General features: G+C 50.4%; 3 protein-coding genes across 11 annotated transcripts; 1 reads left to right on the forward strand and 2 right to left on the reverse strand.

Annotated features, from left to right (window-relative positions):
* Positions 1 to 606: 606 nt before the first annotated feature.
* Positions 607 to 20,969, reverse strand: RAD21L1 (RAD21 cohesin complex component like 1). Of its 9 annotated transcripts, XM_040650699.2 has the most exons (16): positions 16,525 to 20,969; positions 14,598 to 14,729; positions 13,913 to 14,056; positions 12,979 to 13,276; positions 11,301 to 11,430; positions 9,916 to 10,015; positions 8,330 to 8,436; positions 7,762 to 7,947; positions 7,330 to 7,431; positions 6,602 to 6,709; positions 5,130 to 5,359; positions 4,133 to 4,235; positions 3,773 to 3,912; positions 3,064 to 3,153; positions 2,815 to 2,892; positions 607 to 1,616 (listed from the first exon to the last, which is right to left on the reverse strand). In XM_040650699.2, coding segments are annotated over exons 2-16 (2,007 nt in total). In that variant the 5' UTR covers positions 14,600 to 14,729; positions 16,525 to 20,969; the 3' UTR covers positions 607 to 1,427.
* TMEM74B (transmembrane protein 74B) lies at positions 15,313 to 17,681 on the forward strand. Its single transcript, XM_040650980.1, has 2 exons — positions 15,313 to 16,068; positions 16,539 to 17,681. The coding sequence occupies exons 1-2, from the start codon at positions 15,715 to 15,717 to the stop codon at positions 17,034 to 17,036; spliced, it is 852 nt and encodes a 283-aa protein (XP_040506914.1). The 5' UTR covers positions 15,313 to 15,714; the 3' UTR covers positions 17,037 to 17,681.
* On the reverse strand, positions 20,221 to 25,995 carry PSMF1 (proteasome inhibitor subunit 1). The gene is made up of 7 exons (NM_001031582.2): positions 25,851 to 25,995; positions 25,178 to 25,330; positions 24,448 to 24,530; positions 24,005 to 24,190; positions 23,376 to 23,429; positions 21,574 to 21,732; positions 20,221 to 21,438 (listed from the first exon to the last, which is right to left on the reverse strand). The coding sequence occupies exons 1-7, from the start codon at positions 25,977 to 25,979 to the stop codon at positions 21,387 to 21,389; spliced, it is 816 nt and encodes a 271-aa protein (NP_001026753.1). The 5' UTR covers positions 25,980 to 25,995; the 3' UTR covers positions 20,221 to 21,386.
* Between the last annotated feature and the right edge of the window lie 589 nt (positions 25,996 to 26,584).

Consider the following 26,584-nt stretch of genomic DNA (forward strand, 5'->3'; position numbering starts at 1 on the left):
GCCGGTTATTTTGGAGTTCTGACAAACCTGTTTTGTAAATATGCTCGTCTTTCTTCCTCTGCTATTTGCAGCAAGGTTTGCACCTCATTTACTCTGCCATACAGGCTGCTCTCAGTGTATGTACATCCTGCCAACCTGCCTCTGGTTTATCCCTGCTTGCCTTCTGCTCTCCTCCAGCCTCCTTTTGTTTCTGCAGCTCCTGGTGAATCCAATGCAAAGCCTCTCTCTCTGAAAGAGCAAATTAATGAGTTTTCAACTGGCTGCCACCAGAGCTCTTCTCGCTGGTGTGGCAATGGCAGACATGGTGCAGGCAGCAGCTCTGCTGCAATGTATGATCATTTCAGGTGCCTTCAGGGGGAAGGAATGGTTTCTTCTCTTCCCGGCCTGTTCTCTGTGCCGTTTCCCTCCTGACCCCTCGAGGTGATGAGCACCACATTAGTAAGGCTGGGCATGCAGGGGTGTAACCAACACGAAGGCCTAGAGTCAGGATGACAGCATCATCCACCCTCGGACATGTGAAGATGACAGCAAACACCAAGATGAGCCCAAAGAAAAGCAAGGTGGCACCAGTTTTGATCCTTCAGAAGGAATACCAGGGAGCACAGGGAACACCTTGGTTGGACTTTTATTGATTCCATACAAAGAGGTGTCGGCACACCCAGAGCACTGGGATGTTTTGGAGCACCAAATGAACACAACCACTCTGTGCTGTGCTGTTGCAGTGCATCTGCTTTCAGCCCATGAAAATTACCAACGTTACGGAATGCCAGGACAGGTGTTAAATAAATTAGATCAAAGTACAAAGGATTGCTAACATTTCAGCCAAACAACCATTTTTCCATTGGCCTGTGCAGAAGGAAAGCTGTTAGTCTTTGCGTAAACACACCCCACAAAATCTAGCATTGCAGGGGTTCTTGGAAGTGGTGATGCTGCACACAGTTGCTGCACACAGTCAGCATCAAATACTGAACATTCTTTGAAATAAATAATTTTGAATATACTCGAAGATAGCTCAAAGGACTTCCCTTCTCTTACTGACCACAGTACCAAATTAACACACACAAGCTGCAAATAACCTAATTTCCAACACTGGACTCTAAGAAAGGCTTTAAAGAACTCTCATCAAGTCCCTCATGATGTAAATGTCTGAGGGGGAGAGTGTATTTTAGCTACCTATTTATCAAAAGAGTGAGTAACAGCTTGTTTTATAAACATATATGTATTGAAACTGAACACACCAGTGAACACCTTGCTAACCAACACTGCAGCCACACAGCAGCACCAATTCGTTACCACGTGGTTCTGAGAGGGCACAGGAATGAAAGAACTCTGCTCAGTCCACCATGGTTTGATGAGAGTTCCATTTTTTTGCAGGAAAAAAAGAACAGAATGGTGTTTTGATGAGCTTATCTGGCTGCTGCGTGACTTCAGTGAGCACTGAACATTCGGCCAGCAGTGGCTGTGATGTCTGCAAACGGAGCACACTGAACCAACTCAACAACCATCTGCTTCTGCAGAACAAGGAAGATGTAAAACTTCACTGCGACTTCTTTCCGGCTATTTTTCCGACAGAGCTCCCGTAAGCTGAAGGAATTCACTCCAGATTTGTTCAGGTGCTGCAGGAGGGAAAAGAGAAGCAGTTGGGTCATGGAAAAGCAGAGCTCATCGAGTCTGAACTGAACAGTGCTGCTCAGAGCCATTATTTCCTGCTTGAAGGCCTAGAATAGGATCTTAGCAGGCATTTACACTCACATAGTGGCTCTTAACATTTGATTGCTGTAATATTGCTAGCACCTACGTATGTTCCTAACATCTACACATACCCACTGAACTCAGTGAAACAGCAGTGAAGCATACGAGGAAGCCCATCTGTAATGGTTTTCATGATGCAAACCAATAAAAGTCATTGCATGCCCTGTTCTTGGGATACAGAACACCAGCCACACCACAGGCAATTTCAGTTCCAGCTAACTCATCATTATTATTGCTTGTTTTTTAATGGCTGTACATATACACGCGTAGTTATTTATGGGTGTTGCACAAAACCTTTTAAAGATGTTCACATAATTAAACAACCAAGAAGGCTGCGGAGCCAAACTCAAGCCGTGGGGAAAAGCCAGGCCTGGGAGCAGGGTTTGGTGTGCTTTGCTTTGGCAGAAGCTCAGCAATGAGGTGACCCAGTGAGGGTTTGGACATTCAGTGTTGGGACGGCCTGTGCTGCCTCCCAGAGTGCCTGCCATGCTCCTGCTGATGGAGCATGTGATATCACACAGCTTCACCAGCTCTGAAGTTATTTCTGCACGGAAGGCAGGACAAGCCTTCCTGATGCAACGCCTGCCCTGCTTGTTTTGAAGCATCTTGAAAGCTCTGGGGCATTAAAACCTTTTAGAGAAGGGGTTACCATCTGTAGCACAACCACCACTCTTTTCCATAGCCTTCATCTCAGAAAGAGCTCAGGCAGACGAACAGCCAAATGAAGGCACCCTGCAATGCATAGCAGAGATCCTGCAAACCTGCAGGTAGTAGGAACTGGGCTTTGTAGGGAAGCTGAAGAGAACAAGGTGTCAGTGCTACAGCAAGCACTGCAAACAAAAGTGCAGAACATTCTAGCAATTCCAGCAGCTGTGGGAGAGTGGACGTGATGTCAGGCACTCAGAATCCTGGTTTCCTCCACCAACACCCAACCAAATGCAGTTCTACTCTGCATATGACACACAGTGACGCTACACAGTGGAAGCAGGAGGTTTTCTGAAATGGTCCACTGGAAATCAATACCTGGTTTGGGCTTCTAATTTCAAAATCCAGCACTGTTACCTGTAGGGTTTTTAATAACTGAAGAGTTCTTTTGCTCCACTTAATTTCTTCATTGTCTCTATTTTCCATTTCTAGCTCCTTGATGGGAAATACAACACAAAGTTAGAGGGCAAATGTGTCAAAAATTGGTGGCACACCAAAACCCACCATAAATTCATGGAATTATAACTTCTTTTTTTATATATATTTCTGTGAAATAATGCAGTTCGGTTCTGCAGTGTGAGAACTGTCAGCTTTAAGTATACATACGTGTGTTATCTCAGCATGCTGCACTGGAGCTTCTCGGCCCATTGAATTATTCAGCAGCATGGAGCTCTCGGAGAAAGCAGCTTCATCCTGCTGTCAGAATAGAAAGGTGGGTCAATTGGTATTGCAATTTATGCATTATTATGCTGTATGATAACAATTCTGCTCAAATAATTGATTGATCCAAAATAATTTAATAGCTGCTGTTTCTACCACGCCTTCTCTCACACAGGAACTACCCTTGTTTAGGGACAAGCCTTGAATTTTCTCCTGCCATCAAGTCCAGTTTTGTCATTCTTTGTCAACCTTAGGGAGTTCCATACCCTCCTAAGTCACCCCTTTCACATTAAAGATGGCAGAACTGCATAATTTGTTATTAGTTGAGTATTTTCTCGACTATTGACACAAAAGATAAGCGTAACCATCTTTAGAAATGAAAAAACATCTTTTCTTTACAAACAGGTTATGGTTTATATGAAGGTTCCAGCCATACTTAGTGCTTATACTGTAATCTATACCAATTAAGAGACATTTTAATTAAGGGCTCACTCATTGTAAGAGTCTGCTAAAATGCTTCTAAATAAACTTTCCTGAAGCGAAAGGCTTTTCAAATGTACGTTAACAACTTCTTAACCTGTTTGAAAAGGAACCCCAACACAAAATGAAGCCAGGAAGTACATTTGGGTCTGCAAAACATAAGGAAACCACTCACTAGGGTTCCACCAAAGCCATTAACAGTGTCATTGCTGCTATTCCGTGCTGTCAGTGCAAACAAATCATTGTCAGTTTTTCTCTCAGCCTCAGAGCAGTCCAACTCCTGCAGGTAACTCGATTCGTCTGTTATCAGCATCTCTGTATTGACAAACAAACAGAAGGCTTAAGATGAAGTGACTGCTCATCTGCCATTAAAAAAAACCAAACATTTTTATAATGAATACAGACAGTTTTGTTGATGGTTGAAATGTTTTGACCTTTGATTTGTAGAATACTGCACACTGTGCGTGTCTGAAACATCACATGAAACAGAGTATTTATTAACTCTAATTCTGCCACAATAGAATTAAAACATTACCTGTGGCATCTTGCTCCTTCCTTGTTTTTTCCACCTCGGACTCCATCTGTGTTACATTTCTTCCCATTGCAAATCTACCTCTCTTGAAGCATTTTGCAAAGAACTGAAAGCAATTATTTTTATTTGCTTACTGTCAGAATATAGTGTCAGATTATTTGCAAGCATCAAAGCAAAGCTATGAAGATGAGTTGCATGTTAATTATCTCACCCCAGAATTCAGAGTTCTGCATTAGGCCATTTCAGATCTGCATCTTTAAAAAAGGAATGGCCCTTTGGCAACGAATTCTGTGAAGAAATGTCTTAGGAGCAGCTAAGGAACAAGCTGCTATTGTGCATCTCGACTCAGAGGTGAAGCTGTTCTGCTCCACGGAACCTGCTGAGCTGTTTGCCTGCAGACCCAACAGAGGGAACACAGTGCAATTAACATGAGGCTGCTGTGCAGAGTTAGCACTGCACCTTCCTCCATCTCCTTGCATACAAGTTGATCTTTCTTTGTTTTATCATCATCCCTAAACTTACAACTTCTTTGAAAGATTTGTCAGATAATACACAGGGGCATGGAAGGATTTGACAGACCATATTTCCATGAAGCAAATATTTCCCTGGCATAGAAAAGAGCAGTAAGGTCTACGAGTGCAGGAAGGGGTGTTCTGACCTGCCCTGCTCACCCACGGGATGCAGCGATCAGAACCTCTGGAGCACCTGAAAGGCAAGCTCTCCTTATCATTTCTAACTTGCTGGAGCCCTGGAGATTGAAGCCAGGAGCTGTACAGATGGTCCTTCTGCTGAAGCAGTTAGTGATGAGTATGCAAATAACCATTAGGTATCCAATAGAACAGTGCTGTGAGACAATACCTCCAGCGATGCTACGAACTTGCAGTTGCCTTGGGGTTCACATAAAACCAAGTGTGCAAACCCCTGACAGTTACATCCTGGATGTGCAACAGTCCCATCACCAACACAGCGGCACACAAACCAACAAGGAAAAAATCTTTACCGTTTGTAGCTCAGCATGAAACAAATGCTGTGCAGGCTGGGACAGGAGTGTTTCCACTCCTCCTGATTCTTTCCACATCATTATTTGTTTAGTTGGAGGTGCAAGGTCTAATGTAACAAGGGTGCCCACGCTGTTGTTAAGCTGGTGGTATATAGCACTGAGGCTGAGCTCTTTGTCTGCATCCACAAGCAACTTCCTCTTCCTTTTATTGTTTTTCCTCTGGTTGAAATCTAAAGAGATCAAGTATTCAAAAAAGAAAAAAGCACTGACCTCAGTACACACATGGTCACAAGAGGTCCCTCCCATTGTTAACAATCTGTGATCCTTGGCCTCTGTCACAGACACACCTACCTGGAGTGCTGACTAGCAGAGATGGGGACAGCTGAAGACCCTCAGCTAATTGTCCCCTTCAGCCCCATGTTCATTGTTTGGAATTACAGTATTCAAACCTGACAAGGAGTTGTTGAACTCTCCTGTTTCTGATCGAGGCACATTTTTCAATAGCCATTACAGAAGAGACATAAACAAATAAGGTCCCATCCACAGAAAACTTAAGTGTGAAGAGAACCACTGTGAGTAAATGGACAGCTGGAGACCTCCTGACTTCACAAAGTTGAAGAGGATGGCCTGTTCCCCCCACAGAGTTTGTAAAGTTTACTCTCTGTATTCTTGTACAGGAAACCCACACATGTTTAATTACAGGAGACATGAATACATGAATACTGTGCTGAGGAATCAGGAACACAATGACTTAATGGGAACACATGATACATGAACAGGTCTGAGTAGGCTATCTTTAATCCACCAGGAATTAATTGTTCCAAGAACTCCCGATGAACTCAACAGGTTTCATTATCTCATAATTAATATCTGTATTTGTCAGTTTAATACTTTGGCAATTATACTAAGATGTAGATTGTAAACACAAAATAGAGATGCTGATTGGTTGTACAGCCATAGCTTCCTGAATCTTGTCTTGGCAGGCTGGAAAATGCCAGCATTCTAAATATCATCAATATGAACTCGTTCATTTACTAATAGCCACCATCAGAATAGCTGAGATCTAGATTTACACACAGATGAAAAGAGACGTTTTTCTTTTTTAATCTTAATAAAGACAAGAGATCCCAAAACTCAAAGTATAAGGTGGTTGTTTTACACATAAGAGATCATGGAGGTGTCACTGGCAATAAAAGCTCAGCTGAACTTTTGGTAACACTGCTGAATGGGCTGCACTGCCAGCAGAACTGCAGCACTTGGTTTGGTATGAGGAAGGAACTGTAAGCAGAGAACTGGGCAGATCAGATAATACCAATCAACCTGATACTGGTTTTGTGTAAGAATGATTATAGAACAGAACTCTGGCAGCAGGAGAAAACAAAAGTGAAAACAATGTCTTGCAAATATTTACACTAACAAGGAGAAAACCAAATACAGCAATGCAAACAGCAAGAAACCGATCAAGTTCTGACCTGTATCATCAACTGGCTCAAGCACAAATCCTTCTTTAGGCAAAAGCATTGTTTCATTCATGAGATGACTTTCTGTCTTCACTGCAGTGTCTGCGTGGTTGAACTCAGCTATAAGAAAACCCAGATCAGAAAGTTGACAGGATGGAATAAATTCTCCGTCTTACAACATTCAAGACAGCAGACAAAGGAAAGCTTTGAATTTGCAAACTCCGATTTAGTCTGTAATCTCACAGTGACCTTAACCGGTACATCTGCATTGTTGCTGCTTTCATTCTGCTGTCACAAGACTCTATTGAAGCAGGTAGTGAAACAAACAGACCGATACCAAACCAAACCAGGACTAAGAACACCTGTATGAATTACTAAAAGTAATCTGTGGCTGAAATACAAAGCCAGACATATTGGCAAGGTAACATTCAAAGTTGCTTCATTCTGTTTCCTTTCCCCTACAGAAGTGCTATTACTGCCTGAGCTGCGGCGTGGATCTCAGGATATCATACAGAAGTGTTTCTAAGTACTGTCAAGTTACGTATCTGGAATTCCTAGGTCCAATTAAATTATACTTAAAATGGTGAATGACACATATTAAAAAAGAAGGAAAGGAAACTAACGGAGGAAAAAGGCTTGGGATATTCTTCCATGCATGCAAAGCAGAATGGGAGTAACTGAGGCACCGATACAGGAGCAGAGTTCACATGAGGCAGGAGGAGGAGGTGCTGCCAACTCACCGTCTGTGCTGTTCTCTTGCAGGTCTTGTGACAAAGGAAGTTCTTCCTCCATATCAAGAATGCCATTAGTTAGGCCGTTTTGTTCATCCCTCAACAGGATTTCTTAAATAGAAAACACACAGTTGAATCATTCTAAGCCTTAGTTGTCATGCAGTAGTCTGACATAGCCTAACGTTGCTTATAATAAATATAAATCAAATGACTCAATAATAAATATAAATCAAATGCATTTAACTCTAAAAAAATGTAAACCTTTAATTTTTACTTAGTGGCATCTAAATGATCATAGATATGGTGACAAGTTGGAAAAAACGCAGTATAAAAACAGAAGAAGAAAGAATTTCTGCTTGCAGACAATGACTTTCATGCTGTTTCATTTATTTTCCTGCAATAATAAAAACATTTTGAAAGAAAGCGATTCTGTTTCTGTACCAATCATGTCTGCACCAGCCTCCTCATCTCCGAAGCAGTCCTGCTCCAAGCAGTACGAGCTCTCATGCAGAGCAGGTTTGTCTCCACTCACGCTTGCAGAGCTGTGATCAGCCACGAGGTTGCAGCTGCTCATCAGAACGCTCACATCGAAGAAGCTCTGTTTTCTCAGTGCGTCTGATTCCTCATCTGGACAAACACAGAAAGTCTTATGCTCCACCTGTACAGATCTATGGGAAATGTGCATTTCTCCATCTCCTGAGTTTTTCAAATAGCTTTCAAAAGATTGTAGGACATCCCATGCCTCAGATGGAATGGACAAAAGTCAATTTCATCTAACACCAACCATTGGGTTTGATTCTCCGCTTCCAATATCGCAATCTATTACTTAGGCAGAGTACTTACAGGGCAATTTAAGCATGAGACCACATGATAGGCCAGTCAGCACAAACATAAACAAATACTCTTTTAGTGATAGTTTTTTCACATAGAGAAATTACTCACTGTACGACATTTTGCATAAAACATACTTTTCCTTATGGAATATTTCTAATTTCTCAACTTCTCTCACCAAAGTTCCTATCACAGAGAAGTACATTGCTTTCATAATCCTCTTTAAGTGTGATGTCTTCAGCTCTGCTCTGATTCAAGGTAAAATGCTCAGCAACATCAATGGCACTGATGAAAGAAACATTATACAAAATACAGGATGAACTGAAACTCATTCACCATTTTGCTCAGCTGTGAAAACTTGTTGCTAACCAGTCTGCAAACCTGGCATTCTGCTGAAAAACCCCCAAAGATAACTCCTGTTTCCTATGGCATTGAAAGTACCCCCACCTGATCCTCATTTCTGTGGAGAGAGAACAACTGTCTCCCAAAGCCATTAGCATCCAAGCTATTTAAGATTTGATTCATAAAACCACTGCTTTGAATTTCCTCTAAAAGCTCAAAATGAGCATGTGGAAAACAGATGCTGTCTGTTGCTTACAAGGGCTACCTCCAAGCAAGTAGGCAGCTGCTTTCTTTGCGAGCCAGGCCTCCTATGCAGTCTCCAATGTACGTTGTACAGTGAAGACTGAGTCTGGAATGGTTGTAACAAAATGCTAGGTAGGGAGAGGTCTGTGAATCAGGGGAAAGCATTTAGCTAAATGAACTTCAAAGTAATCCCCATGCCTGGAACTTTGTGAACAAACAATCCAGATGTGCACTCAGAAAGCAATCTCTTCAAGAAACAGTAGCCATATCTAGAGGACAAGGGAAGCACCCATGCTCCTCTCTGTATTTCCTAGCTCTCTATTCTTCTGCCAGAAAATTTGGGTTTGGTCACACTCAGGCCCTACTAACAACCAGGCACTTGTCACATAGGAGGCATCGAATTAATGTCCCGCTGTCATCTTTACATCAAATCATAAGGATTCTTTGGGTAGGTAGAAAAGGCATAAAGATACGGCACGTTGGAATATCTGAATAAATGGAATAACTAGTATTACATCCCAGCTGTACTTAGAAAATACTAAAGACTTACAGATCCCCTCAAGCTGCATTTATGGTGAGATGCAGAGAAAATCTCTGTTGAAGTCCACTATCCCGGATCTTTTGGGGCATGGAAACACATCTTAGCCTTCTGCTTTTATCACTTTTTCTACATTAGTGCTGATTCATTCCGAAAGGCCAAAGAAACACATTGGCTTTTCACTGAGAGCAAAGCTTCCTAGAGCTGATAAAACACCCAGGGCCCAAAGAGCAAGGGACCAGAAATGAAAAGCATTTACACAGCAGAACAGTACGACATTGTGAGGCTGCGAACCACGGGCTCCATGGTATTACAACAGTATTCAGGCTAACCTTTACATCTCCTCCCATGGACAGGAATTTCTTTGCAGGGTTCGCTCAGACAATTGTAAATGAGAACATCTGGAAGTATGGGCTCAATATATTATTTTCTTGATAAAGTTTGCTGATTAAGTGGACTTGGAGGAGCTCTACAAAATTGCAGTGTTGTGACTGCAGCCTTGTAAAGTTCAACTCAGAATTTAGAAGAGATCATTTGTCAAATCAAAACAATTCCATGCAAGTCTTGATCAGATAACTGTAAGGATGTCTTTTACTTCTGAAAACAATGAAATAATGAAGAAAAAGTAGGGAAGAATTTACTTTAAATCAGGTAGCGTTGTTTCAAAGTCATGAAATTCTTCAGGTAATGTAATGGACTGATAAGCAGCCTCACAGCTCTCTTCTGGAAGGTCAACAAGTCCTAAAAGAAAGAGAAAACAAAACGACATAAACATCAATAACATAAAAGTAATGTTCTCCCATGTAGATGTGGTAAGTCTATAAACCTGCCAGAAAGGTCTGTTGCCATTATAGAGAACAAAAAGCTTGGGCAATTTGTCAGCAAGATTCCAAAGTGGAATTAAAATACTTAATTTGCATATACATTAGGAGCCATATTTTACAGACAGACAGAGAAGAGGATGCTGCTGTTGGACAGTGGTACAGCTCTTGAAAAACTGTAAATACATTGTGCTTATGCACAGCTATGTAGGTCACTATAACTTCAGGTGGGGTGATTATGCTTTGATTTTCTATCCAGGGTCTATGTAACACTGTTCTCCAGCATCAAATAATCATAAAAACTGGCTGCAAATACCTAGCAGCCAAGGAATGCTGGAACAACTCAGGTTAGAGGGATTTCTGAAGGTCACCTAATCCAACCTTTGGCTCAAAACAGAATTAATTCTTAAGCTAGATCACTTTTGACTATTTCCGATGATGGAGATTCTGCAGCATCCCTGGACAACCTGTTTCATCATTTCACTACTGCCATTGTGAACTGTTCCCCTCCTGTAGCTAGTTGGAGTTTCCTTTGCTGCAGCTGTTACCACTGCCTTCTGTTCATGTGCTGTGCAGTCCTCTACAAGCTGCTACAGCACCCACTAAAAACAGTATTACATACTTATTGCAAGTGATTCTTCTAGTGATTTCTACGTTTAGAAATATTAACTGATCATAATCGCATCCTTGAAAATCATGCAGAGTGGGTATTCAGTATTCTGCAACCAATCTAGGTCACAAAGCACATTAAGGCTGGCAATGGATGTTGGTATTTTAAGTCTTTTTTTAGACAACAGTGCCTCCCCATTTGTCACCTTAACATGACAAACACACAGACTCTTTGGAAAGGATTCCATCATATTAGTTCTCTTCTTGCTAGCTTTGTGGCCAGAGCTCAAAACACAGTCAGATCTGGCACTACCACGTTCTTAGACATGTTGTTGGAGTCATCAGTGGTGACAATTAATTATCTAGCAATGGAAGCTGAATTCAAGCTGCTTCTTGTAGGACCATTTAAGATATTGCTTCTTTTAAAGGAGTCAAAGAGTTGAAATTGCATTAAATTAAGCCAGACTAACCATCAGCAGTATGCACCAATACATTCAACGTCTTTTGAGATCAATGATGTGTACGTAACTGAAACAACCACAGTTAACAAAAGCAGAAAGCAATGCAGGTGGGAAGATGCAGAATTCTGCACATACCTGGGCGAAAGGCTGTCTTCATTTTTGTCAGAGCTTCACTGCAGTCTGACAGGAGGTATTTTGTTTTCCTGTGGTAGATCCGCACCACTCCCAAGAGTAAATGCCCAGAGGTGCGCAGAGCTATTGTAAACTTCGATGATTTAAAAAAGATGTTCAGGAGTTAATAGTTATGTCAAAAAAAAAAAAAAAAAAAAAAAAAAAAAAAAACATTTGAAATGGAAATACTGCACAGCTGTAACAGAGTTCTGGTAAAACACAACTGCAGAGAGCTTTGTCCTCTTGCAGAGGATCAGAAACAAAGCAGTATTCAGAGCTAGGAGTTTCTAATTGCTTCTGCCCCAAAGCATTGCCATGCTGAAGCCTAAGTCCCAAACCAGTTATATTCAATTAATCATAACCCATGGAAGACAGATGATGAAATTTACACTATCAAACAGGTATTTTCATGGGGAAAAAATCCTGCTTGCACCAGCAGAAAGCTTTGCATCTCCTTCACCATTGATTAGTGACAGTGCAAAATGTTCTCACTGTTCCCTTGGATGCAATTGCAATTGCAACTGAGAGGCCAAGGACTGAGTCATGGATACTGCCTGCATCTGTGCTTGTTTGAGTCACAACTTCTCTGTGATACACAAAGGATTAATGCAGAATCTCTCATAAGAGTCTCCAATTATGCTTATTTATATACTTATCTGCTTATAACGGTGGGCCTGGAAGGAGTCCACTGAAAGTGCAAGGATAGTTATTATATGTCAACAGTTGCTTACTATAACATCATACTGTCAGTTCCCAGGTCATGTTGTGTACCTGCAGCTCCAAATCTCTGAGGAGAGCTCAGTGGCACACACTGACAAGCCCATGACGTGTCGTGGAGCAGCTCAGACCAACACAGTAGTGCCCAGGCCTGCAGGGCGCTCTCTGGAGCTCCATCAGTGGAAAAATGCATTTCACAGAATTGTAGAATGGCTTAGGTTGGAGAGGACTAAGATCAACCAGTTCCAACCCTCTGACATGGGCAGGGTTGCCAACTACCAGATCAGGGCCCAAGGCCCCACCCAGCCTGGCCTTGAGTGCCTCCAGGGATGGGGCTCCCACAGCTTGACTGGGCGGTTGTGCCGGTGCCTCACTGCCCTCTGAGTAAAAAAACTTTCCCTAATATCTAACCTAAATCTCCCCTCTCTTAGTTTAAAGATCTTAATTTAAAGTTTAAAGATCTTAGTTTAAAGTTTACAGATCATGTAAAAAGTTGATGCCCTTCCCACTTGTAAGCTCCCTCCAAGTACTGGAAGGCCGCAATGAGGTCTCCTCAGAGCCTTTTCTTCTCCAGGCTGAAAACCCCCATCTCCCTCATCTCCTCATAGCAGAGGTGCTCTGATCATCTTCATGGCCCCAATTTGAATGCTACAGTAAAAACGTTCTTATTCTGTAGACGAGTACATTCCACAGACCTCCAAGAGTAAAATAACAAGCAAGGTATTTCTATTATTATCATCTAATGGGATTGAGACTTTATCTGAGTCAGAACTGAATAAAATCAGAGTAGGGATTTGCCTCACGCTGGTTTTGAAGCAGCCACAAATGCCTCTTACTACGTGCTCACAGCAGCAATAGCCCCATTCCCTGCAGCACTCGCACCTCGGGGCTCACCAGGAGATGCTCTCCCACTCTAATCACATACCTTTGGCGAAACGATCTTTTTAATGGTAGTCTCTAAATTGCACTCGAAGATATGAGCCTTGGTGAGCTTCTTCTCCCAGTGGGCAGCGAGCCAGATCTTGGCCAGCGGCCCACGCCTGTTCACGAGCAAATGCATGTAGAACATGGTGTGTGGGTCTGCTGGGCCTCCTGCAACGCCTCTGCCTGCGCTTTGCCCTCCTCCTCCCTTGGGCTGCCTGAGGGTGAGAAGGTCCTGAGGAGAATTTCTGTGTGCTGGGGCTCCAGAGAGAGCTGGAGCTGTGGGTTGGAGCTGACAGCACCTGCGGGCACAAGGAGAGACGTCATGGGGATGGGGCTCAGAGGTGGGGGGTGGGGATTGTAAAGAGGTGGGGGGGAACGGGGTGGGATAGTGTGAGTGCCATGGGAGGTGTGGGCACGAGGGGATGGGGGCTTCATGGGACCATGAGGGAGTGGGGGCTTCGTGAGGCTCTGAGGGGATGGAGAGCACTGTGGAGCCCTGAGGGGAGCGGCTCTTCATGGGGTCATGAGGGGATGGGGGGCTTTGTCAGCCCTGAGGGGACGGCATCGCCCAGCCCTGCCATGAGGGGATGGGGTCTTTACACGGCCCTGAGGGGGATCATGAGGAGGCACTGAGGGGCTGCGGGACATCACTGTGGTGCTGCGGTACCCCGGCTGGCCCTGAGGGGTCGGGGCGGCTCTGCGGGGCGCTGAGGAGAGGGGCTGAGCGGGAGCTGAGGGCGCGGCGCTGTGGGGGCGCTGTGGTGACGGTCCCGCCCGCTCTCCCGCCCACACAGCAGCGCCGCCGGAGATCCCCTCATCGCTCCTCCATCCTTCTGCCCCCCCTGCCCCGCTCCTTCTTCCCCTCCTTCCTCTTTCTATTGATTTCCGGCTCTCCCGCAGATTTCGTTCTGAGTTTTGGCACAGCTGTCTCTGACCTTGGCTGTCTCTCCTCGCTGTGCTCCTGCTCTGGCAGCGGCTGACTGGGCCGTCTCCATCCCTCCTCTCCTTTCCTCGGGGATGCTGCAACCCCACCAGGCCGGGGCAGGATTTGGGGCTGTAGATTTAGGGCAGCTGCCAGCCTAGGGCAGGACATGGGGCTGCAGGTTTGGGGCTGCACATCCCAATCCCATCAACACCATGCAGGATTTGGGGCTGGAGGTTTGGGGCTGCACATCCCGGTCCCCCAGCACCCATCCCTCGAATGCAGCACAGCCAAAGCAGCAGTGTGCAGGACCCCCTCCAGTGTCCCCCTTCCCCTCATCCATCCGTGATGTCCCCCCGATGGCTGCTGCCCCATCTACCCCATCTACTGTGGGATCACAGCAGTCTGCACACAGACCATGCACATTCCGGCGCCTCGTCACCACAGGAGCCCCAAAACCCAGAGCTCAGGAGCAAATCATCATCCTTTCTGCTCCTCCCAAGGAAATACGAGTGGCAGAGGCAGCAGAGCGCACAGCTCTCCTCCCATCCCCTCTCCCTCCTGCCCGCCTGCTCCACATCCATCCCTTCCTGCTGATTCGGGACAATCTGTGTCCTGTGACCTACTTGTCTCTGAGAGCCGAGCGGGTTGGCACTGAAGCCTCTCTAAATGTGGTTAACGTGTCAGGATGCACTTACATTTATTTTTAATGCCGTTCTTTTCTCAGCCCAGTTCTGGATGCATCCCCAGGGATACTGCGCTGGGAAGACTGCCTTACGACACAGCGCAGGATTGGAGCTGGGAGGGCGGTCAGAGCCACACATCCCTCACTGCAAACAAAACATAACAGAGTGGTGTGCATCCACAAGGCAGCAAAAGAGGTGGGCGACCCCCCGGACCCAATTTGGGAGGAGCGGGTCAGCATCAGCCGAATTCAATGAATTAATCCAGGCAGAAAGCCTGGACACGTGGAGGAAAATTAGAAATAGAAATAAAAATGGAAGGAAACGGCTACAAAATGATCCAGAGGTCAATTTTAACATCGCCTTTTGTTTAATGCAGAAGGTGCTGAGGGAAGGATGAAGCTGTCACCTGTCAATGCCCCGCTGAGCAGCAGGGCCAGAGCCAAGCAGCCCTCACCAGCACCTGGGTGTGCACAGCCTTCAGCTGCACGGAAGTCCACATGCACCCCTTTATCTCTGCACCCCCTTGCGCCCTCTTAGAGCCTTTCTGGTTTTGACTCAGCTTCACAGAGACTCCACAGGAGGTCCCTGTTGATGTCACGGTGGCAGAAAGCTGCTGTTGGATGTCACTGCGAAGGACGTTGCCCCAGTGCTCTGGGTTGCATGGAGCTGAGCGTGGCTGTGGGGTTTGTTTCATGGGGGAGTGGGGTGTGGGGGGCTCAGGGTGCAGGGAACGGGTGTGTGAGCCCACCTGGTGCTGGCAGCAGCATCTGAGCATCATCTCACGCTGTCATACGTGAGCTTGTGATGGTGCTCGAGGCATGCGAATGTGCTGAAGGGAACAGCAATGTGATGGACAGATCTTCCCGGCAGCTTTCAGCAGCCCACCCTCTATCACTCGGGATTTACATCCGCACCACCGTCTCCAGGCACTGCTCCAAAGGCAGAAATAGCACACGTCTCATTAACGACACGGCTCAAAGCGTGCTCCTGCCAGCAGGTCACTGCGGGGGCTCGGGCCTGGGTCCAGTTTCAGGTCAAAGAGAAGCAGAGCGTGTGCAGACGGTGGCAGTGGGAAAAGGGAATCAGTAACCCGGTGCCGGGGATCTCTGTGCTGCGAGACTGCAGCCTGATGCCGTCCTGTGGCCCCAGTGGGGCTGATGGGCTGGGGGATGCATGGCCGGCACCCCATAGGGACATCCCCTGGGTGCATTCCGTGCTGTTAGCAGTGCTGCTTTGCCCCCTCCATCTGCAAACTCCCCGCCCCGGGATCCCTCCGCTGCAGGTGATGCGTTGCACGGGCGGTGCCGGTGTGCAACCGTGCGTGTGTGTGTGTGTGTGTGCACACGTGTGTGCACGTGTGTACCCCCGGGGCAGCCGCCGCTACGTGTGCACGTGTGTGCGTGCAGCGCCGGGAGCACCGCGGGGTCCCACCGCCCTCCCCTCCCTCCGCCGCGGCTGCACCGGCACCGGGGACCCGGCGGGGGTAGGCGGCCGGGGGGGCAGCTCGGTGCGGGCAGCGGCGGGGCGGGACCGGGGAGGCGGCTGGGACCGAGGAAGAGGGAGCGCAGCTCGGTGCGGGGAGGGAACCGGGGGAGCGGAGGGGACGGCAGGTCCGGGACGTGGAGGGGGGTGGACAGCCCGAATCGGGGAAGGCAGCCCGGGGGGTGTCACGGGCTCCCGGGGTGGGGAGGGAGGGGGGAACAACCCGGCGGGGGAACGCGGGATGAAGCCCGGTTCGGGAGGTGGGTCACAGGGGCTGGGGAGGTTCGGGCCGATGGGACCAGGGAGGGAACAGCCCGGTTCGGGCACGCGAGTCCTTGGGGTTCGGGGGTTCGGGCGGGAGCAGCTCGCTCTGGAGGCCGGGTTTGTGGGTGAAGGGTGGGGGTGCATCCCGGCCGGGGCAGGCGGTGCAGGGGATGCAGCCCGCTCTGCCGCTCACCTCTCTGCTCGCAGGGCGGCGGCTCCATGGCGTCCCCGCGGGCGGCGGAGCTGCGGAGCCCGGGCGAAGCGGCGGCGGCGGACGGGGGCGGCCCGGGGGGGCTCGGCCCGGCTCCGGGCCCGGGGCTGGCGCTGGCGCTGGGCTGCGCGCTGAGCGGGGCAGCGCTGGTGGTGCTGGCGGGGGCTGTGCCGCGGGCGGCGCGTCCCGACCCGACCGTACCGGCGCGGCAGATGGAGCGGCTGGAAGAGAGGGCGGCGCGGCTCCGCGCCCGCCTCGACCGCTGCACGGTGGCCGGGCTGGCCCTGCTGGCCCTGGGGGGGCTGCTGCTCGCCGCCCTCCTGCTGGCCGCCGCCGCCGCCCGCCGCCGGGCCCGCGCCGCCCGCCGTGCCGGGAGCACCTACGGCTCCGTGCGGCTGCGGCTGCGGCGGGTGTCGGCCGAGGGGGCCCAGGCGCTGCTGGAGAGCCAGCTGAGCCCCCCGCCCCAGCAGCACCCCGAGGGATCCGGATCGTAGCCCCGCACACCGGCACCCCCCTCGCCGCACCGCAACATCGATGCCATTGGGGAGGCTTCGCCATCGGACACCCTCCTTGCCCCTCCCGGGACGGGGTCCTGTCCCGCAGCACCGGGACCGCCTTCCACCAGCAGCGGGGTGACGGCACTGCGAGACGCCCGTGGGATTTCCATGCCCTGTGCCGGGCTGGACGCGAGGCCGAGCTCCTCTTTGGGATGTAGCATCTGAATTTCTGCCATCAGCAACCTTTCGTAGCAATAGTTTCCTGTAAAACTCTGTGCTGTAGAGTTGGCGCTTGCACCGCTCTGAGCAGAAGAGAAGGGGACCTCAACGTGACCGCCATCCACGGGGCCACCTCCTCCTGACCTGCAGCCTTCACATCCCACGAGAGCAGGATGAAGGCTGGGACCCCCCACCCCCGTGCCTAACATCCCACCAGCAGCCCCACAACGGCCTCAGAAACCAGGGTGCTCTGTCTGGAGGAGAGAGGATAACTCGCCGTGCGCAGCGTGGTCCTTCTTTTCCTGTTTTAGAGAAGCAGCTCTGCCCCACTGGGGTGCCTTTGTGCTGCTCACAAGAGCCATTGTGTGCAGCGCGAAGGTAACATTGCATCTCGGGAATTAAACATGAAGCATCATTAAAGCACAACGTTCTGTGGAGAGAAAAAATCGGTCTGAGCAGGATGTTGAGAAAGGCAAGGAATTGTCCCATAGGAAAACACAGCCCCACAAAAGGTGGTGTTTGTCACAAACTGCCACCAGTTTTTAATCTGTCCCGTAAATTACTTGCTTCAAATGTGCAGAGATATCTCTCTCCAGACAGCCCAAGGCAAGGGGAAAGTTGTTTACGTGTGGTTCAATTGCTGGGGCCAGATCTTGTTCCAGGGCTCCCATAGCATCCTTAGGTGATCCCACCCCTCCCATGGCTGGGGACAGCCCGCAGCCCGTGCCACCATCCCCATCCTGCACAACAGTGTCCATTCCTCTCAGTGCTGTGAAGGACCACACGTCCCTCTGCCCATCCCTGTGTCACCTGCCTGTGCTCTGTGTTTAGTATTGGGTCCTGGAATCCTCAAATGGCCTCGCACAGGCTGCTGGCAGGCTGCATCTGCTGAACACCTGCATTATGCGGGCGCAAGAAATTCTCCTTTGTGTTAGAGTGCGGGGCTGTTGGAGGGCTGTTAATGGAAGGAGGCTGTCATTGCTGTGCCAGCACATTGCTCTGCTGTCCCTTGAGGAGGGCCTGGAGAACTGGGGGAAAATCCTCTGGATTGAAATATAAATATTTAAGGCGAATGAAGTGCGTTGAGGAAGGAATGCCATTAAAGGGGCTCCCCACTGAGACCTGTAGGACCGGAGAGTGATTTTGCACAGGGGCAGTGGTGGGACCAGAGGAGAGCAGTGCAGCAGGCTGGAAACACTGAGCCGAAGCGATGATTTATTTAGGAAGCAACCCAAAAAATGACCAGGTGGCGAGACAAATCTGGTCCAGCAAGGTGGGCTGGAGCAGGGCAGAGTGGGCAGGATGAGGCCCCAGCCCCACAGTGTCACACCCTGGGGCTGTGCAGCTGCTAATGGGTGGGTTGGGGCAGTCCTGTGTCCCTGGAGGCACAGTGAAACCCGTCCCATTGGAGAGCACCTTGCTGCTGCACAGCATTTCTGCACATCTCCAGCTTCCAATGGAGAAGCTGGCTCAGCACAGAGCTCTTGAGCACCCGTCTTCAGGGTCCTGGAGTGTCTCTGTGCAGGAGGGAAAGGCCCCATACACCTCTCACTCCTCTACAACAGAGGCTGCTTTGTTTTCCCATCTGTGCAATATCCACCCGTTCTTCCTTCGCACCATCCACGGGGCATGCAGGATCCTGGCTTGGAGCATCGTCTGCAGGGTAATTAGCGGAACGAGGGCTTTGCCATTGAGAGCATGAGAGGCAGGTGCTGTTGGCTGGGTGGGCTGGCAGATGGCCTGAAGGACTCTCCAGGGACATCGAGCCATTGCCAATAATCCAGCGCCTCTTTCAACCGTGATGTGGAAGCACCTCCTTGGCACTGCAGGAGGAGTGAGGGCTGTGCCAGGATTGCACACTCCAGCCCCAACTACTCTTTACAACCCCCCATAAAATTAGCTCAAGATGCACCACTCGCTGTGCTCCCTTGCATGTTAACAGCTTCAGTCATTCATGTTAGTGCTGGTGTTGATGGCCACGCTTGGTGCAGGATCCACATTTCCCCACACCTCTGCTCTATGGAGCATGGGCAGCAGAGACCACAGCAGCCCCAAGGCTCAGCCACAGGCCCACAACCACCCCAGCTCCATGCAGGGTACTCATCCTCTTTTCAATCCCCTCCTCTCCCACCTGCTCCCCCAAGCTGCAAGGCACTGCAAACCCACTGGGGTTAAGAGCTGCAGACAAAAGATTGTTTATCAAGACCCGACACAGCCTCTCCTGGCGCTGGATCGTTTTAATTAGCCCCATCAAAGCAGGCTGTGTTTCTCCCTCCTGAAAGGTTGCAGCATATGATTAATGCAGGCAGCAGAAAGCAGCTGTCTCCCGCAGAGAGCCTCTCTGATAAGGCAGAACCACTTCCTCTCCCTGCAGCACCGCGCATCCCAACCTCACACAGCAAGGTCGGGGCTGCCCAGGAGCTGGGAGAACAGCAGGGACACAGCAGGAGCCTCACCCTGCTCCAGCTCACCCAGTGCCAAATTTCTATGGCCAGTCCTTCCCCCCCCTGCCCCGCATGCACGCAGTCCAGGGTTGCATACACAGCAACTCAGCTGTTATCAGCCGTGTTTGTAGGCAAAAGGGGTTTAAAAGGAAAAGCCTTAGGGGAAAAGGGAGAGAGGGGAGCACTTCCCCTTTTTTATTTATGCCTATGCAGCTGCATGCAGTGTAACAACGGTGTTCAGTGCCCTGGAGAGCCAATTACCAGCAGAAGCACAGCCAAACAAGGGCTGGGCCATTCTCCACTTAATTTTCTTTATACAGTCTCATCATCTCAGAAAAGCACGGCTGCTAAAGAGAAAGAACAAAGCAGGCTCCCAGCTCAAACCCACCACCCCAGGTAGGGCAAGCACAGACAGAACAGAGCTCCTAAGTGCAGCTTTGAGGCTCCTCTTCTTGTGGGGGGAAATGAGGCAGCCAACTGGGGCAGGGGAGTCACCCCCAGCAACTGCCAACACAACAGCGTTGTTAGATTTTTATTTCAAACTCATGAACATCATTCCAAGAAATCAAACCATGAGAAGAAAATATAGTACTGAACCCTGACGGGCTCCAGCCCCAAAGTTATCTGACACGGGGAGCTGCAGGAAAGGGAGGGGGTTCCAGAAAGAGCTGAGAATCCTATGACCCGTGCAGGTCTTGTCCTTCCTCCACAAGCTGTTTGGTGATGGCAGCACAGAGTCCAGCTGGGCAGAGCCACACAAGTCTCATGCCATAGAACTGACAGTAGCGAAACATGTTCCTATTAACCTGCTGCAAAGCAAAGCCCCAAATCCTTCAGCTCCACCAGGCAGAGACTGCTCTGGACCCAGAGCTCAGGTATGCACCCAAGCCCCCTCTGTTCCACCCCAACCCAACACGGTGCCCAATGGGCAGCCCTCCACACCGCCTGTGGGTTTGGCACACATCCTCAGGAATGAAGGACAGCATGGCTACAGGGGGCCAGGTAACGCCAGGAATTCATTGTATGTCTCTTCTCATGCATGTTAGAGGCTTTGCAGTTGGAGCTCTTCACATCCAGTGTACATACCCATGCAGAAGCCCACCCGAGCCACCATTGAGGCTCTGCACACAAAGACCCTATGAGATAGGCTTTAGCCCTCCATGCTGATCAGTGCTCTGGATAAAGAGTGAGAGAGAAACCATCTTTGCGTGGAAAGCCTTCTCTGGCTGATGCTTACAGCGAGACCATTGAAGCTCCCCAGCACGGGAGTGGCAAGAAGCCAGCTCCCTCCTTACCACTGACTGCATGTGTAATCCCAGCAGCAAAAGCTATGACACCCTGGAGGAGAGGAGGAAACCTCAAAGCCCAGGGCTGCTCTCAGCACGCCACACTGCTCCTGATGCAGCCCTGGCACAGGGCAGGCCCATGTCTGCTGCGTACCCATGACTGGCTACCCTTGGAGGAGCAGAGAAAGAAATGGACCTACTGCCTCCTCTTTTGTTCTGTGCATATGAAAACCTTTATAGCCAGTCTGAAGCACAGGAGCATGGCCCTGAGCAGGGAGAGGAAAATCGCTGCTGAGAAGATCAAAGTCCACCGAAGAGGGGAATGAAGAGGGGAAAGTGCTCCTCGCTCCAGGAGACTGCTCCGGCTGCAGCTAGCTGAGAAAACACTCAGTGACTCCTCACATGAACATGTCATCATAGCCTGGAGGTGGGAGGTGGTCGGGATCTGGCCTAGAAAGGAATTTCAAACAAAGTCAAACCAGGAGCAAGAGCACAACCCCAGGAGGAGCAGCAGAATGGGGGCAGAGTAGGAGCATGCTGTGGAACTTGGCTGCAGTGGCAGCCCAGGCATGGCCAAACACATACCCGGCCCTACCAGCCCCTAAGGGGCCAAAGGGGTCAAATCTGGCTCCTGGTGGAACTGCTCCCGGGGGAAGGCCGCTGGGGAGACCTGTTGATGGGTCAATGCCAGGCTGCGGGAACCCAGACCGGAGAGGATCAACGATCATTCCACCACTGCGACCTCTGGGGAGAGGAAAGGCAGCAAATGAGATGAGATTGGCATGGAAGAGAAGAGCAACGTACTCCTCCTGCACCCTTCCCCATGCTGCACCACAACACATGCTCAGCGCAGGGTGTTAGCTGTAGCTTAACATTACGCTGAGATGGGAGTCCTATGGCTGCAGCACGCACACCTAACCCAGGGCATGAGCAAGCATCCAGATCCAAGGCACCACCATATCTGCAACCTCTCATTCAAGCTGTGGACATGCAGAAGGAAGCAACAGCAGTAGCTTCCCTCTTCCCTCAAGTTCCTGCAAGGAGCCAGGCAGAACACAAGCCATGGCTGGTAAGTCCCCAGTGGGCTGCTGACCATGCATCGGACCTGCTGGCCCTCACTGCCACTCGTAGTCCCATCCCTGCTCCCCTGGGGGAGCACAGTGTTGCAAGAGCCTGCAGACCCTGCAAACCTTTCCAGAGCACTGCCTGGAAGTCATTTGCTGACCACGGCAGCTCCTCAGAGCTGCCCCATGCTGCGAGTGCCATTCCTCATAGCCAGCTTTATGCAAACTCAGCTGGAGTCTCTGGACACCGCTGCCATCATACAAGTCATTAACAACTGTGCTAATGAGTTCCATTACGCCAGGCTGGCTGCCCAGAGCGCCCCAGGACAGCCAGGCCCCATGAGCATATGCCTGGGAGTCTGGGTCTCCAGCCCCAGTGCTGGCAGGTGTCAGCACACAAATCTGCTTCCACTTACAATCATTTTTTTGTCCTTTACGCAGAAACTGACAATGAAGAGCTGGAGGCAGTGGGAGAAACAGGGTCTCCCCCACAACTGAACCCCTTTTCCTCATGCTATCAGGTTTCCTTCCAGTCACCCAGGCTTCTTCCAGCAGGGCAGGACGTTTCTATCTGGCCCTTTTCTAGCCAAACCCACAGAGAATCAAGTCTTGCAAGAGGGAAAAAATGCAATCCCCACAGGAGAGCTGTTCTAAAGAGGACTCCCCTGGGCTGCAAGGCGCTTTGCAACAACTCCAAGGACTGGTTTTTGTCTGAAGATGTGCTTTTATCTGGACTGGCAGATGACATGTTCTTCTTGCCCAACCAAACCAAAGACGCAGAGATGCATCTGGGAAGATCAGTCCCCCAAACAGCCTGGCTTCCACTCAGGCTCTCTCCAGCATCCCTGCTCTTGAGTGCTCCAAAAAGCCAGGAGGCTCACAATCAGGACTCGGGCATCTGTGGCCTCAACTTTAAGCCTCTCCTCCAGACTGCTGGGCTGTAAATGCAGCAGCTGGTACCATTTTAAATTAGAGACTTACATTCACTTAACGATGTATTCAGCTTTGATTTACTGAAGGAATTAGTGCATGTTAAATGAATACAGGCTGATTATTAAACAGACGCAGATTGCAACCTATCATCTAAGCAAGCGACGGGATCTTATTACAATATTAGAACCATATTGAGGTTTAGCAACTGTCAATTGCTCCTTTGCAATTTGTAATGAGGAACCGTTCCACTGCCACCCGCACTCAGACACACTTTGTTCAATGCGTGAGCCAGACCAACTGCAGCTGTTTCATGGAAAGTCCCTCAGCGAAGGGCAGAGCTGGGGACACTCCCAGGACATGCAAAGCACCACCTCCCCCAGACATACTCACCCCAAAGGGTCCAGGTCCTGCCCACCAACAGCGAAGGGGTTCAAAGGAGAAGGCCTGAAATAGAGCATACGGTGAACAAGACTTCCAGTGAAGGGCTGACTTCATGCAGTTTCCATGCCAGTGCATCCCAGCCAGCAACACAATGACTGTTCTTGCACTCCTGGAAGGAGTATCTTGCACCCTAAGCTCAGACAGCTGGGAGGCTGAAGAAACGAGGTGACATGCAAGGCAGAAGCCACAGCTAGTGCCCCAGAGCCAGCAGAGCCACCACAGCGTCTCTGACTTCCAGTCAAAGGCTTATGGGGGAACAGAGGGGAGAACCTGTCAGCCACATACAACAGCACCGTCCTTCCCCCTGCCATCCCTGCTCCACCAGCCCCCAAGCCCTGATGGTCCCTCAACCTGTACAGAGCAGGGCTTCCCTCCTTCCACCCCACATCTTTCCAAAGGAGGGCAAAACTAGTTCCCAAACTCATCATCCCATCCCTCAGCAAACAGCTTAAATCAAAGAAAAGCTGGCAGGTGGAGAGGATTTGGATCCCCTTCACTCCCCATTCCATCTATGCAAGACGGGGATCAGAGGTGACGTTTGTGCCAGGACCTTCAGTGGATACACACTGCTCGCTCACCAGGATGGTGCTCTCGCGCCTGCAGGGTGCCGGGGAGGGATCCCGCGGGGGTTGTAATCCAGGGGTGAGTCAGGATCCTTCTTCTCTGCCTGGGACTCCTTCTTGGCCTTTTCTGTGGGGACCCCGAGGGGAGCGATGATACCTGAAACGATCCTTGTCCTCAACTCCTCCATGTTCTTGTAGACCCTGCAGGGAGGAGAGGTAAGGTGGTGGGACAGGGAGGCCATGGCACTCAGGCACAAAGGTGATGAACAGGGGTGGTGAGAGGACAGACATTCTTTTGGCATCCCTGGCACAAAACGTACCCAGCTGACACCCTAGATTTGTGCTGGAGAGAAGAGTCCTCCAGGCTCCTCCTAACCTGATCTCTGACCTCATTTGTCCCCCTCCCCATGCTGGTGAGACTTTTTCTCCTGCAGAAAACGTCAGAGAACTGAGATTACTTGTGGAAATCATTCAGGTGCTCTGGGTTGATGTAATCAGCCACTGCCAAGGTCACGTCTGTCACCTTCTGAGAAGCACGATCCTAGTAAAGACAGGAGAAGCACGGTGTTAGCAGCCAGGCAGAGCTAGGACTGAGAGAGGGAGCAAGCAGAACCTCAGGTAGGGAGGTCAGGACATGAACAAGCTTGCTTGCTTCCTGTCCGTGTCCCTGTGCAATGCCCAAATCCCCAGCAGCAAAAAAAAAAAAAAAAGAATACAACATGCAGCAAAGCTCTCCCTGCTCACGTCCCCCAGCCCAGGCTGTGAAGGTGAAAGACCAAAATCCCATGACAGTGAGAGTCAGAAAGAAGGGACATGGGGCAACAACATCCTAGCCATGTGCTTCTTTGGAAGTGATGTAAAAACACATCATCAACTGGAAAAGGGACACACAAAGGGACAGTGGGCTAGAGTGCAAGGAAAACTGTATCCATGGCCAGATGTGGCTGCGTTTGACTAGTTTCAGGCCAGGCCACATCTGCTGCTGTTGCAGTAGGCCTGCAGCCCCTAACAGGCCATGGGTCTGCACCATCCAATCATCCTTAAGGGACAAATAATGCTGGAAGGCAGAACAAGTAGCAGCAAAACATTTAAGAAATTGGCTCTACTGTTTTTCACACATTTTGGACAGCAGCAGACACTGCATCTGAAAGGACTCCAATTTCTGCAGCGATCAGTTCGGGTGCTCACCATGACATTGAGGATCATGCTGTCTTCCACCACAATGGCCTTCAGCAGCAGTTCCCGGGCATCATCTGTGGACTTGTAGCGCAGCGTATACACCTCCTTGTTGGCTTCCCAGCCAGCGGGCAGCAGCTCTGACTTCCTTTCCTCAGGACCTGGCTACAAGAAGACAGACAGGACAGTGAGACCTGCTAGCAGCTAGAACAGGAGGGGACACAGCCACCCCTTGCTGAGTAGAAGGCAACAAAGACCCAGAGACCAGGAGATGATGCTCCCTGTCACTTGTCACTCCAAAGCTCCCGAGCACAGGGGGCTGTCTGGTTGTGGGGGGCTTTTCTGCCAAATCATGACTCTGCAGCCCAACACAGCCCCCAGCTGGCACTCTCCCAGCACCGCTCCAGGCTCCCGACCCCCCACCTCAGCACTGGTACCCCTGCAGCAACAGCATCCCCAAAGCACCACACTCCGGAAACCCCCCCAACAACACACCGCAGCCGCTCTGCTCGGCCGCTCCACCTCCAGGTCCTGCCGGTACCGGGACAACCCGCAGGGCCCACACCTCCCCCCCTCCGGCAGCGGCTGCCGGGTTGGGCCGCGCGGCGGCGGTGAGCAGCGCTAGGAAAGGCCGAGGATCGGCGCGGCCTAGCGGGGCCTAGCGGCGGCGCTGCCCGGCCCGTACCTGCTCTCCGGCGCCGAGGCAGCGGTAGCCGTGCTGGATCAGCTCCCAGTGGATCCCGCAAACCAATGCATCCTGCGGGCAGGAGATGCCGGCTCGAGCCGAGCAGTACAGCACCTCCAGCCCCGCCATGGCCGCTCCGCACCGCACAGAGCAGGCGCGGCTAGGCCTGGCCGGGCCCTCCCCTTCGCCGAGCCAGGCCGGGCCGGAGCCGCGTCCTCGGGCTGAGCCGGGCCGGGCCGCCCTTCACTAGGGGGCCCCCTTCTGCTGTGCAGCGCCCGGCGGAGGCCTCGGAGGGGGGAGAAGGGGGGGGACCTGAAGTGAAATGGCCGCCGCTGGGGTGGGGGGGGAGCGGGGAGAACAGGCGTTTCCCTTAGAAATGTGGTGCTTCTGCATGCGCGGGGCAAGCTTGCGTGTGTAGGGCTGAACATTTGCTGCCCCAGTAAATACAGATCTAAAGACCCTGCAGCTGTGTTTGCGTGCACCCCTGTATTGAGCACTTCCCTTGCTACCTGAAGGAACCAAAACTGCAATGAGCCATTGACAGGGTTATTCTTATGCTTCCTTCCTCTCTTTTCCCTGCCTGTATCACCTGAGTTCTTGTTAAAGTGCCCACTGAGTTTCTCAGCCCTGCAGCAGCCTGGCCTGGAGCCGGTGTGCTCAGCAGGTCCTTGACTCAGGTGGCAGGAGGAGGGGGCTGGAGCAACATCTCGGTGACGGAGCCCTTTGCCAGGGAA

The sequence above is a fragment of the Gallus gallus genome, chromosome 20 (genome assembly GCF_016699485.2).
Source record: "Gallus gallus isolate bGalGal1 chromosome 20, bGalGal1.mat.broiler.GRCg7b, whole genome shotgun sequence".
Lineage (NCBI taxonomy): Eukaryota > Metazoa > Chordata > Aves > Galliformes > Phasianidae > Gallus > Gallus gallus.